This window comes from Ylistrum balloti, unplaced genomic scaffold (assembly GCF_031769215.1).
Source record: "Ylistrum balloti isolate Yb309-2 unplaced genomic scaffold, AGI_CSIRO_Ybal_v1 Utg369734, whole genome shotgun sequence".
Classification (NCBI taxonomy): Eukaryota; Metazoa; Mollusca; class Bivalvia; order Pectinida; family Pectinidae; genus Ylistrum; species Ylistrum balloti.
Window position 1 is genome coordinate 620897 of NW_026781947.1, and position 14556 is coordinate 635452.

At 37.3% G+C, this 14556-nt stretch overlaps 1 protein-coding gene across 1 annotated transcript in view; it reads left to right on the top strand.

Moving 5' to 3' along the window:
• LOC132543023 (uncharacterized) overlaps window positions 1-13968 on the top strand; it is a 36368-nt gene extending 22400 nt beyond the window's left edge. The window contains exons 19-35 of the mRNA XM_060206478.1: window positions 5176-5382; window positions 5716-5853; window positions 6251-6424; window positions 6758-6926; window positions 7343-7495; window positions 7881-8061; window positions 8296-8371; window positions 8831-8920; window positions 10455-10587; window positions 11100-11201; window positions 11415-11534; window positions 11906-12087; window positions 12278-12417; window positions 12813-12965; window positions 13243-13341; window positions 13529-13620; window positions 13861-13968. Coding sequence (XP_060062461.1) covers window positions 5176-5382; window positions 5716-5853; window positions 6251-6424; window positions 6758-6926; window positions 7343-7495; window positions 7881-8061; window positions 8296-8371; window positions 8831-8920; window positions 10455-10587; window positions 11100-11201; window positions 11415-11534; window positions 11906-12087; window positions 12278-12417; window positions 12813-12965; window positions 13243-13341; window positions 13529-13620; window positions 13861-13968 — 2317 coding nt within the window. The remainder of the gene's footprint in view (window positions 1-5175; window positions 5383-5715; window positions 5854-6250; window positions 6425-6757; window positions 6927-7342; window positions 7496-7880; window positions 8062-8295; window positions 8372-8830; window positions 8921-10454; window positions 10588-11099; window positions 11202-11414; window positions 11535-11905; window positions 12088-12277; window positions 12418-12812; window positions 12966-13242; window positions 13342-13528; window positions 13621-13860) is intronic.
• Window positions 13969-14556: the final 588 nt, after the last annotated feature.

The following is a 14556-nucleotide window of genomic DNA, read 5'->3' on the forward strand; positions in this document are numbered from 1 at the left end:
TGTGTTTATGATGTGAATATCTGGAGTGTGTGGTTAGATGTCTACCTGGGACAGTTTGTGTTTATGATGTGAATATCTGGAGTGTGTGGTTAGATGTCTACCTGGGACAGTTTGTGTTTATGATGTGAATATCTGGAGTGTGTGGTTAGATGTCTACCTGGGACAGTTTGTGTTTATGATGTGAATATCTGGAGTGTGTGGTTAGATGTCTACCTGGGAGAGTTTGTGTTTATGATGTGAATATCTGGAGTGTGTGGTTAGATGTCTACCTGGGAGAGTTTGTGTTTATGATGTGAATATCTGGAGTGTGTGGTTAGATGTCTACCTGGGAGAGTTTGTGTTTATGATGTGAATATCTGGAGTGTGTGGTTAGATGTCTACCTGGGACAGTTTGTGTTTATGATGTGAATATCTGGAGTGTGTGGTTAGATGTCTACCTGGGACAGTTTGTGTTTATGATGTGAATATCTGGAGTGTGTGGTTAGATGTCTACCTGGGACAGTTTGTGTTTATGATGTGAATATCTGGAGTGTGTGGTTAGATGTTTACCTGGGAGAGTTTGTGTTTATGATGTGAATATCTGGAGTGTATGGTTAGATGTTTACTTGGGACAGTTAGTGTTTATCTGGTGAAGATCTGAAGTGTGTGGTTAGAAGTCTACCTGGGAGAGTTTGTGTTTATGATGTGAATATCTGGAGTGTGTGGTTAGATGTCTACCTGGGACAGTTTGTGTTTATTTGGTGAATACCTGGAATGTGTGGTTCTATGTCTACCTGGGACAGTTTGTGTTTATGATGTGAAGATCTGGAGTGTGTGGTTAGATGTCTACCTGGGACAGTTTGTGTTTATCATGTGAAGATCTGGAGTGTGTGGTTAGATGTCTACCTGGGAGAGTTTGTGTTTATGATGTGAATATATGGAGTGTGTGGTTAGATGTCTACCTGGGACAGTTTGTGTTTATGATGTGAATATATGGAGTGTGTGGTTAGATGTCTACCTGGGACAGTTTGTGTTTATGATGTGAATATCTGGAGTGTATGGTTAGATGTTTACTTGGGACAGTTAGTGTTTATCTGGTGAAGATCTGAAGTGTGTGGTTAGATGTCTACCTGGGAGAGTTTGTGTTTATGATGTGAATATCTGGAATGTGTGGTTCTATGTCTACCTGGGACAGTTTGTGTTTATCTGGTGAAGATTTGGAGTGTGTGGTTAGATGTCTACCTTGAACAGTTTGTGTTTATCTGGTGAAGATCTGGAATGTGTGGTTAGATGTTTACCTGGGACAGTTTGTGTTTATGATGTGAATATCTGGAGTGTGTGGTTAGATGTCTACCTGGGACAGTTTGTGTTTATTTGGTGAATACCTGGAATGTATGGTTCTATGTCTACCTGGGACAGTTTGTGTTTATTTGGTGAATACCTGGAATGTGTGGTTAGATGTCTACCTGGCACAGTTTGTGTTTATCATGTGAAGATCTGGAGTGTGTGGTTAGATGTTTACTTGGGACAGTTTGTGTTTATCTGGTGAAGATTTGGAGTGTGTGGTTAGATGTCTACCTGGGACAGTTTGTGTTTATGATGTGAATATCTGGAGTGTATGGTTAGATGTCTACCTGGGACAGTTTGTGTTTATGATGTGAATATCTGGAGTGTGTGGTTAGATGTCTACCTGGGACAGTTTGTGTTTAGCTGGTGAAGATCTGAAGTGTGTGGTTAGATGTCTACCTGGGACAGTTTGTGTTTATGATGTGAATATCTGGAGTGTGTGGTTAGATGTTTACCTGGGACAGTTTGTGTTTATTATGTGAATATCTGGAGTGTGTGGTTAGATGTCTACCTGGGACAGTTTGTGTTTATCTGGTGAAGATCTGAAGTGTGTGGTTAGATGTCTACCTGGGACAGTTTGTGTTTATGATGTGAATATCTGGAGTGTGTGGTTAGATGTTTACCTGGGACAGTTTGTGTTTATTATGTGAAGATCTGGAACGTGTGGTTAGATGTTTACCTGGGACAGTTTGTGTTTATGATGTGAATATCTGGAGTGTGTGGTTAGATGTCTACCTGGGACAGTTTGTGTTTATGATGTGAATATCTGGAGTGTGTGGTTAGACGTTTACCTGGGACAGTTTGTGTTTATCTGGTGAAGATCTGGAACGTGTGGTTAGATGTTTACCTGGGACAGTTTGTGTTTATGATGTGAATATCTGGAGTGTGTGGTTAGATGTCTACCTGGGACAGTTTGTGTTTATGATGTGAATATATGGAGTGTGTGGTTAGACGTTTACCTGGGACAGTTTGTGTTTATCTGGTGAAGATTTGGAGTGTGTGGTTAGATGTCTACCTGGGACAGTTTGTGTTTATGATGTGAATATATGGAGTGTGTGGTTAGATGTTTACCTGGGACAGTTTGTGTTTATCTGGTGAAGATCTGAAGTGTGTGGTTAGATGTCTACCTGGGACAGTTTGTGTTTATCATCTGAAGATCTGGAGTGTGTGGTTAGATGTCTACCTGGGACAGTTTGTGTTTATGATGTGAATATATGGAGTGTGTGGTTAGACGTTTACCTGGGACAGTTTGTGTTTATCTGGTGAAGATTTGGAGTGTGTGGTTAGATGTCTACCTGGGACAGTTTGTGTTTATGATGTGAATATATGGAGTGTGTGGTTAGATGTTTACCTGGGACAGTTTGTGTTTATCTGGTGAAGATCTGAAGTGTGTGGTTAGATGTCTACCTGGGACAGTTTGTGTTTATGATGTGAATATCTGGAGTGTGTGGTTAGATGTCTACCTGGGAGAGTTTGTGTTTATGATGTGAATATCTGGAGTGTGTGGTTAGATGTCTACCTGGGACAGTTTGTGTTTATGATGTGAATATCTGGAGTGTGTGGTTAGATGTCTACCTGGGACAGTTTGTGTTTATGATGTGAATATCTGGAGTGTGTGGTTAGATGTCTACCTGGGACAGTTTGTGTTTATGATGTGAATATCTGGAGTGTGTGGTTAGACGTTTACCTGGGACAGTTTGTGTTTATCTGGTGAAGATCTGGAACGTGTGGTTAGATGTTTACCTGGGACAGTTTGTGTTTATGATGTGAATATCTGGAGTGTGTGGTTAGATGTCTACCTGGGACAGTTTGTGTTTAGCTGGTGAATACCTGGAGTGTATGGTTAGATGTCTACCTGGGACAGTTTGTGTTTATGATGTGAATATCTGGAGTGTGTGGTTAGATGTCTACCTGGGACAGTTTGTGTTTATGATGTGAATATATGGAGTGTGTGGTTAGACGTTTACCTGGGACAGTTTGTGTTTATCTGGTGAAGATCTGGAACGTGTGGTTAGATGTTTACCTGGGACAGTTTGTGTTTATGATGTGAATATCTGGAGTGTGTGGTTAGATGTCTACCTGGGACAGTTTGTGTTTAGCTGGTGAATACCTGGAGTGTATGGTTAGATGTCTACCTGGGACAGTTTGTGTTTATGATGTGAATATCTGGAGTGTGTGGTTAGATGTCTACCTGGGACAGTTTGTGTTTATGATGTGAATATATGGAGTGTGTGGTTAGACGTTTACCTGGGACAGTTTGTGTTTATCTGGTGAAGATCTGGAACGTGTGGTTAGATGTTTACCTGGGACAGTTTGTGTTTATGATGTGAATATCTGGAGTGTGTGGTTAGATGTCTACCTGGGACAGTTTGTGTTTAGCTGGTGAATACCTGGAATATGTGGTTAGATGTCTACCTGGGACAGTTTGTGTTTATCATGTGAAGATCTGGAGTGTGTGTTTAGATGTCTACCTGGGAGAGTTTGTGTTTATGATGTGAATATCTGGAATGTGTGGTTAGATGTTTACCTGGCACAGTTTGTGTTTATCATGTGAAGATCTGAAGTGTGTTGTTAGATGTCTACCTGGGACACTGTGTTTATCATGTGAAGATCTGTGCTGTGTGGTAAGATGTCTAACTGGTACAGTTTTGAGTTTATAGGAAGGTTAGATCCCGGATCATCCTATGCTGTAGTTGTTGAGTCTTTGGATCATGTTACAGCAGGTGTTCTAATATGATAACATTCCTTAGGCCTACTGCATGGTATTCAGTGAGGTAGCTACCAACTACTACAAAGAGGCTACCTTTAACTGTGTCTTATTGTTCACTTGATGATAACAAGCAAACAAACTGTTACAAAGTTCTTAAATCATGCTTCTAGTGTTTTCTCTAGGGCGCGGGAACACGGGATTCCCCGCTAAATGTTCGTAAATCCCCCCTTAAAATTATGTACAGCGGCCAGAATCCCGCAATACCAACCACGTCAACTTTTGCCGTCTTTCCGGATTGCTAGTCTGGTTCAAAATTTACAAGCGACAGTCTTGATCACTTGAACGTTTGACTGTTATACATGACACAGATCAGTTTCAGCAAAGTGGCGGCTGTGTTGTTGGGGCCAGCTAGCTCGTTTCTAAAATCTAGTATCTGAATGGCACAAAAGAGAATAGACGCTATTTTCCTGAAGCAAATTGATGCAAACAACAACAGTAACATCGTTAACACGGTACAACAAGACGAGACCAGTTCAGACGAGGAAAACGAACATGCCCCTAAGAAAAAACGAAAACATGTGTTTCAATCTACATGCACAGAAAAATGCAAATGGCTGGGTCAAACGAAAACAGAGGTATGCAATGTCAGACCTGCATTGCTGCGTCGAAGATTAATCCATTTATGCACAAAGATAGATGTATTAATTTTCGAACATCGACACTGGAAAGACACCAAAGATCGTCATGTCACGGTAAAGCATTGAGTGAAATTACAATGAGGGCCAATTTTAAAAATTAAAAAGATTTAAAAAACTTGAAGTTTTGTCTTTCTTTGATATTTTTTGGATAGATAAGTATACGTCAAAAGTCCGTAAGACATCTTTAATCCCCCCCCCCTAGATTTTATGCTGTCCCCCCAAAATTTAGTCATAAGGGGGGAATTTCCCCCTTGTGGAGAAATTCCTAGACAAAAAACACTGTACTTCATGAGAATAGTCTCAGTATTACTGCATGTGATGTGACAAATGTAAATTGGGGACAATATGATTAACCTGAATGGTTTTGGGTTTTTATTCTGTTGTAAGGTAGGAAAGCTTTGATCTGATTGCTGTGTTGAATCATCTGTCATGTTTTGTCAGTATCACGACTTCCACTGGAATGGTGAGCGCCAGTACCCAACAGCTCATTATCATTCCCCCAGGAACTGGCGCACCTGAACAAGTCATAGAAACAGAATATGCTGTGGCCCCATTCTACTGTACACAAGGATGTGGAGGGAACGGCATCAACGAGTATGATATCACCCAGTACCAGTTTGGTGACTGTACAAACCAGGATGTCTGCACGTAGGTACATACAGTAGGGGTCGGCACATTGATCAGACCCAAAATGTTTCCTCCCTAGTCCATCAAGACAGCTCTGAATGATTTTTAATTATCATATCTACTCTGTTTTAGTTGATTGGAAGTTTTGATTCTGAAAAAAAAAAGAGAAGAGAGAATTCTAACTGGTTATTTGAACTGTCTTGTGTAATCAGAACTTTGCTTCCTTACTGAAAAATATCTAAGATGGATTTTTCAGGTATGAAAATCGAAAGTGATGGTGATTGTTATTAACAGCCTCCTCTATGGACATTTTGATGTTAATTTACTTATTTGGGGTTTTACTTGTCATTTTAGATGTCATTCTGGTTATTATGGAACCACCTGTGATAAAATGGTGTGCAGTTGTGTGTTTGGTCACTGTGATATTCCAGAAGTCTGTATTTGTCAGAATGGATATGAAGGAACCCGTTGTGAGATTCCAATTTGTAACACGTAAGTATACATTAAAAGGAAAAGATATCTTAATCAAAGACTAAAATGTTTAAGATAATCTTGAGGCTTTGAAAGTACTACATTAGAAAGTCTTATTCCGAAGGTTGAGATTTCTGTCTGTATTGCTCAGAGGTCATTATTTTTCCCATACCATCCCACAAGTTGGAGATGGGAAAGCACGCATCTGTGATGTGATGGAGAATAAAATATTTTTCAAGGAGAAAAAGGCATCTATATAGAGTCTGTTGTGTTCTGATGAGCAGATATAGACATTATAGATGCCCTGTGTATTGGTCGGTAACATTTGTTTCTTAATTTACCTGTTATTCAGCCACACAATTTGAAGTCAACTTTCCTGTTAGTAATGATCTCAGCTTTTTTACCTTTAACTTGACAGATTATCTTGCGGAGCCCATGGATCCTGTTCTGCACCTGAAACCTGCACATGTGATGCTGGCTATATTGGGGCAACATGTAGCCATTCATTACCTGGTGTGGTTGTTGGGTCCCTGCTTGGCGGCATTGCCTTCATCATCTTCCTGGTGTTCTTCGTTAAATATTTACTCAAGAGGTCAGAAATCTTACTAACTGTTAAGAAACTTTTATGTGAAAGTGAAATATTTTGCAATATAAATGTTGAGACAAAAAATCTTTGAGTTAACATTGAGATTGAGACTGCTTACATGAAGCATGGTCTGTTAATACTAAAATGTTTCCTGTCTATATATTTAGGGTTGTGTTTAGGCCCAATTCTATCAATTTTCCACTTTTAAATGCACCAAAAAAATTCGTTATTTCTGCCTTGTGGCAATTTCCAGAAATAGCTACTGCATTATGATTTATTTTATACTGATATGGTGTTAACGTCATTCTAGTAGTGTTAATGCTGTCCTAACTTTTCCAGGCAGAGGTTAGCAGCTGCCCTGAAGAACTTGGACTGGCTCGTGAAATGGGATGAGGTCATGATAGGAGATGCCAGAGCTCTCAGTTTCCTGTCAACAGCAGGGGATGAATTCATGCAGTCTAACAAAACCAATATTTGTACTTGGAGGAGTCAAAAGTGTTTTGTTCAGGTATGTAATCTGGACTGTTATCGACACTGTCTCACTGAGCAACCTTTTCTTGGTCTTTTCCTGTGATAAGTTCCACCAAAAACCATTGTTCATTTTATGACCTGCTTCATTTCTAGCTATACATCTTCAGAGCCTTAGGTGAAATGGTGGAGGAGGGGTCTGGTTGTCTAATGAGCCTCCACTCACCATATAAAGATTTAAATGTTGCAATATTTCTATAAGAATAAATATTCGTATCAAAATAACATTGACCTTTCTTGTTGTAGGAAGATATAGAACATTTGTACTGTTGTTTAAAAATCTTCAGGAATATTAATTACTGGGAGATACACTTTGCTCCTAAATATGATGTAGAGCTAGATTTAGGGACTACAGAACTTTTTATTTCTGACTGAAGGAGCATTCTTTGATTGTAGGAATTCAACTCTGTATCCTTGAATGTAGAGGATGAAGCATTGAGATATGAAGTTGTACGCATCAAAGAAACAAGACACAACAACCTTATAACCTTTGTGGGTGCTTGTTTAGAGTATCCACATGTAGGTTTGCTCACAGAAGTGGCACCAAAGGTACCTAACATGTTACAATGTCAATATGTAGTGAATGTAGAGTGTTAAGTTCAGAGTTCAGGTTGCTTTATAAGCCTTGGCTGGTGGGAATTTCCCATTAGTCAGGTAGTAGAGTGTTCGATTAGAGACCAAAAGGTCCTTATCTTTGTTTAACAAATATATAACAAGCTACAGCTTTTGTGGTCTGTTGCATACAGAATCTTTGGCCAAGCTGGTTATCAATTAAATGAATATATTACGACAGAGTTCAATTTTTGTCCAAAATTTTCAAAATATGTCTTTCTGGTTTAATGTTTATGGAGAAATGAAATGCCAACTGACATGGTATTTATACATAGGACCTAGCTGTGATCCCCCTCATTATATTGATAGTCTGCTGTTTCAGGGAAGTCTGGAGGACATGTTATCTAATGAAAGTATCAAACTGGGATGGGATTTCAGGTTCTCACTTCTCAAAGATATTTGTCGTGGAATGGAATTTTTGCACAGATCAGATATTGGATCTCATGGCAGACTGAAATCATCAAACTGCCTCGTGGACAACAGATGGACATGTAAAATATCAGGTAGCGAATCTGTTAAAAACTATTGAAGTACATTTTTGCAACAGTTGTGAAGTTAGTGATATCCAACTACATGAATTGCTCCTGTAAGATATAGGTGAGGTATCACTTAAAGAGTTTAAATATGTACAGTTGGAAAACTGTGTTAAGAATTGTAAAGTATATATGTACAATTAGAAGATTGTGTTTGTAGTTGTAGACAAATTGTAGACATAATTTGGTATCTTTACTACACAGGATTTGGTTTACCTACCCTTCGTTATAATGGTGTCAGAAAACTTCGACCAAATATGGAAGATTTACCCAAAATCCGGTATGTCAGTCAAAAAAAACAAAAACAAAAAGAAGATGACTAGTAGTACTTTGGAGTTTTATCATTGATCTAAAATACTTTTATTTTTCAGAATTGTCACATAAGGAAGTCAATAGTTTAGTGACAGTAAGACCTGAAATTATCCTTCTAATGTAGTGAATTGTTTTTCATATTGACGGGTTGAAATTAAGTAAATATTCTGATTAGATATAACCTCATGTTTTCAACAGTGGTGTAGGTTTCTAAGATAACATTAACACATTGGTAATAAAACAGGCAATTTAAACAGGATTGAACAGACTGTAAATGGTTGTCATTATTTTATTTGTAATTTTATCTTTCCTAAAGTCAGGAAGTACAAAATAAAGTGTTTTTAATATTAAAGCTATAGACCTAGTGCTTAGCTGGGATTAAATATTTATTGTTACAAAGATGTTATAATCTTTACTTTTTTTTCAGAGAACTTCTATGGACTGCACCAGAATTTCTATCAAAAGCTAAAAGATTAGATGATGTACGAAATGGAACTAAAGCTGGAGATATCTATTCGTATGTATAGTGAAATGCTGGCTTCAATACTGCAGTATATATAACACAATCTTTACACAAATATGCACTTGCTTACACATCATTTTCAGCTGCTTACACATCATTTCAAGCTGGTTACACATCATTTTCAGCTGCTTACACATCCTTTCCAGCTGCTTACACATCCTTTCCAGCTGCTTACACATCATTTTCAGCTGCGTACACATCCTTTCCAGCTGCTTACACATCCTTTCCAGCTGCTTACACATCCTTTCCAGCTGCTTACACATCATTTTCAGCTGCTTACATAGCATTTTCAGCTGCGTACACATCCTTTCCAGCTGCGTACACATCCTTTCCAGCTGCTTACACATCCTTTCCAGCTGCTTACACATCATTTTCATCTGCTTACATAGCATTTTCAGCTGCGTACACATCATTTCCAGCTGCTTACACATCATTTTCAGCTGCTTACACATAATTTCCTGCTACTGGATCCTTAGTTTCCATGCTACTTTAGGTATATGTGTATGTAACATACATTACTGGATCCTTAGTTTCCATGCTACTTTAGGTATATGTGTATGTAACACATACATTACTGGATCCTTAGTTTCCTTGCTGCTTCAGGAATGTGAAAATGTAAATTAGTTATTCCAAATACAGTTGCAACTAATTGCTTAGGAATGCTAAAACTGCTTAGCTTGGTGAATATCTTTTGAATGATATAGTATTTTCCATACAATTTTGCATAATCATTTTTACTATTTTTGAGGTTTAATCATGTGTGAAATACATGTCAGGTGTGAATAAGTTGATGAATTAGTTCCATTTGTACGGGTCTTTGAATTTTTGATACTGATCTAAAGTAGCTAGACTTTAATGATATTTATTTTGTAACAAAAACGTTTTGTATTTATAAGTGCAAATATAGTTCATCACCAGTTAATGAAGTACTGACTTACAATCCATGAAACACTATACGTTTTGAGGATACCATACAATTCAGATCAACATAACGATAATCTAAGCTGCTTTATTTCAGTGAAATTTCTAGCTTTTAAAACAAGCAAAAATAAAGGGCATTGCCTCATTCATTGGTGCACTTGTAAATATTAAAGAATCATCTTAGATGTCTCAATTATTCTGAAATCTGTTTAATCCTGGAGCCATGTGCATACTCCAACACACTTAAAAACCAACTGGCAATAGCGTCCCAAACTTCAAATATTTAACTTTGGCCTTGACTTTTAGTACATTGAGCACATGTTTGTGCCAAAAAATTTGTACCAGGTGAAGGCTAAGGACTGCTAAGAAACCTTTAAGTCATTTCTTGGCAGTTTTTGAACTCCTACTAATAGTTTACAAGCATTCACAAGCAGTCCATTGAATGGAATGCTAAGCAACAGTCATTTTTTTTGAGAATGTTTTTGAAGTAACAGATAGGAAGGCTTAAGAACAGCTTTAGAACTGCTTATCATTGCAAGTGTAAGCAGATCACTTTGCCTTGGGTATACATGTATGTAACAAACACATTTTTTTCTTCCTGTTGTAGGTTTGCAATTTTATTGACAGAAATGTGTACGAGAGAGGAACCCTACACAAATGAGCTTAGTTATTTGAATGTTGAAGATGTGCTAGTTTTGGTTGAAAACAAAGATGCCCCACAGGCTTCTGAAGCAAAGCAGGTATAATGTTCCATCCAGTTTGTAAAATGGGAGGTTATTGTAACCCCACCCACTTCCTTTTACTTAGTTATTATCATTTCATTTAATAATCACTTTGTGCGTCCTTGTGTGCATCCAGGTATGTGTCCATAGCACACATTGTGTGTACAAGATACTTTATGAACCCCTCCACAGATTTAGTCAACAGTTTAGATGAAAGACTTTGACTCACCCTCAAAAATTAGATGGTTTAAAATCTCTGAGCAACTTTTTTTTTTCAATCAATAGCTAGGGTCATGATGCTATAATGGAAAAAATGAGGTATAATATTTTAGATAAATATGAAATATGATCAGCTACAGGCCCATTGGGTCTTTTGTTCATAGTAGAATTGAAAGATGATCTTGCTGTTACTAGTCTAAATCCATTGCTAGTCGGACTTTTACTCCATCTGATTTTCTAATACTGCTGTGTGCTGGACATTACAATTTCAATAAGTTTTTAATATTTCTTTTAAAAAATTGTTTGTTCAGATATGGTACAAAAACGGAGGAGACACGACAAAACCATTCCGACCCAAATTATCAGATGAATGTTTGCCAGAAGAGTATGCAGCAAAAACTGGGATGAGAAAGGTTTGTTCTTCATTCAGGGCTAATTTTATTTTATAATCTTACACTGTAATGGCAGGGTTTAGGCCAAACAATAGACTAGATTGGATATTGTGATGTTGATGGCATAAAGCATAATATTGTTTATCAGTACTATAAATTGTTTGTTCTGGATTGTTCACTGAATAGGGCAATGCTCTTTAAGTTAGTAATATATGTAGAAAAGTTTCGTTTTAGCTCCTAGAGACAGCATGGGGTGCTAGTCCCGACAATCGACCCACATTCCGCCAGATGTTGGACAGACTGAATGAGATCTATCCCATTAAAGGAGAACTCATCGATAACCTTGTCAACATGGTATTTTGATTTGACCTACTTGAGAAATAAGGTTCCATAATCAGACTAGACAATTGCAAATTTTCTGTTCAGTATGTAAAACATTCTGTCTTTCTCCCAAACAACTGTCAGAGGTCAAATTTCCTTATCTGTGATTTATGCAAAAATGTGAAACTAAAACCAACTTTTTTAAAGTCTGACAGTTTTTTAATTCTTACCAAAATATGTCACAAGCAAAATTAACTCTGTTGCCATTTGTCAAATTTTGACTTCAAATATTCATTAAGGATATTGAGTTTTCTCTCCTGAATCAACTTGATAGGGTAGTTCAATTCAGGATTTGCATTTACAAATAGATTTTTTGTATAAAACACATCTCACACATGTTGTAGCTGGAAAAATACTCCAGTAATTTGGAGGTGATTGTGGCAGAGAGGACAAAAGAACTAGTGGCAGAGAAGGCAAAGACAGAACAGCTGCTGAGTCAGATGTTACCAAAGAAAGTCATGGAAGATCTGAAACATGGGAAACCAGTGGAGGCTGAGTCATTTGAATGTGTAACAATATTCTTCAGGTAAACTGATAATTGTTTGTGTTTGATGTTTAATGCTCAGATCAGAACTAGAACAATGGTCTTTATCTCTCATTTTGCTTCTCAGTGCTGCATGACCCTGCTTTTGAGGAATTTTGAAATGTGTCGTTTTCTAGTGTGGAGACAGGTGTCCCAAGTTTGGGTGAAATTTCTTTGTTTTATTGTTTGACAGTGACATCGTGGGATTCACAAAGATTGCTGGAAACAGTACTCCTCTCCAGATTGTGGACCTCCTCAACGATTTATATACCTGTTTTGACTCCATTTTGGACAACTATGATGTGTACAAGGTGGAGACTATTGGAGATGCTTGTAAATATCCTTGGTTTACTATCCTCGTATTCAAAATATGATGTCTTTATGTAAAAGAAATCTTGTGAACACTTCATCCAAGTTAGTTCCTATTTACACCACAGAATTAAAATATCAAGTTTACTTTATAGTAAAAAATATAAAGAGGAAAAAGTAGGAACCAGAAATTTCTAAACTCCCCCATTTTTATGGGGGAGGGCATATCATGTTCACCAGGGCCATGTTGCCCCATTCCAAATCATGTCATATGTTGAGAACCTCTCGACATATTGGTTCTTATTTGTCAAACATTATCTTAACATTAAGTTCTACACCTAATCGGACTCTGGTTTACGTAAGAGTGAGGGCATTAATGTGTTTTAGACATATGGAGATATGTATATATTTACTTACAGACGTTGTGGTCAGTGGTCTGCCAATCAGAAATGGCAACCTTCACGCAGGTGAAATCGCTACCATGTCACTGGACCTGATGAGTGCTATTGGAGACTTCAAAATTAGACACATGCCAGATGAAACGCTCCAGCTACGTATTGGAATGCACTCAGGTAACCTGGCAACATTGACTGGTTAATTCAAAGTAATAAGTAGAGGTTGTGGACTAATTATTAGCACAATCATGAAATGTAATTAACACAATGCAGTATACTGATTTCAAACATAATTTGAAATTCTTTGAGAAATATTTTTGGTATTTTCTGGTGAATTGATTATGACTAAACTGGGTGGGAAGTGTTCCTTGAGAGTAGAGGACTGGAGATATAGGGTAATTATTGGTGCATATCAATTGACTGAATCAGTATAAATGTATGGTTTGATTTTAAGGTCCTGCTGTTGCTGGTGTTGTTGGTCTGAAGATGCCCCGGTATTGTCTATTTGGAGATACTGTGAACACAGCTTCCCGTATGGAATCCAATTCTGTTGGTAAGTATTGCAGGATGTTTAAAGATAACATCACCAAGTAAAAATTAACAAATAATTTCTGTCTGTGGCAAATGTTGTCAATATTCTCCTTGAATATTTGGTTTGAAAGTGTATATCTAAAACTTTTAGTACTTTAAAATGCTTAAGATTGTGAATAGGGGAAATAATTGTTGTCTTCAAATTTAAGCATTGAGGATACATATGAGCGAGTCTACAGCTACCATTCTTCAAGTCCTTACTGGATACCACTTAGAATGCAGAGGGCAGATTGAAGCAAAGGTAAACAAACAGCTAGAAATGACCCTGGCCACTGTAGCCACATCCAACTGTTTATAGAACTGATTTATTGCAAGAGAAATAGTGAAATTTGGAAATATTTCAGTTTTTAAATACACTACGTTGGTGCTATATGGTTGACATATTGCTGTGAAATGATGTGAAAAGTAAACAAATATGTTCTGGTCTGGTGAAGGAACATAAAGTTTGATATACTATAATAATTTAAATGGTTACTTACAGGGAAAAGGAAAGATGACAACATACTGGTTGAATGGAAAGGATGGATTCGACAAGAAGCTTCCAGGAAGGGAACTCGCTGCGTCATTGTCTCAGCATGAATTTAAGTGATTCTTCTTTGTTGACATGACATATATAGAATACTTCGCCAGGTCAGTTTGACATCAGCTTCCTCTACTGCAGTAGTCTCCATGGACCAAAAAACTATCATCTATATTGCTTCATGGACAGAAAGTAGACCAAATAAAAACGATTGAGTAATGTCTCCAATTTAGGGTTTGAGGTGGACAAAATCTCTTTATTCCTGTGGTTGTATTCTTAAATGGTGATGTCAGACAATTAAAACTGTCTTATGTTTGTATAGTATTAAGTTCTTGTTTGATGAATAAAAGAGAAGTTATTGAGAGAGTGAATGATGGATTTGGTGACAACAGATGGTATCATGTCTATTTTAAAGCATTAAACTTGTGGTGAGTGAGCGAGAAAGAGTATTGGTGATTTCTAAAATCCTCCGATATTTTACATAGCTATAACAATGTGCTTATCAGTTCTGTGATGATGTAAATAATGGTTCATTTGTTATTTTATTGTTTTTTTCTGAAGCAAGTTGAATGCAAATTTATCTTCTGTATTTATCTAGCAATAAGCCTATACCTGGTTATAAATCCACCCATTTCTATTTCTGTTGCGAACATATTT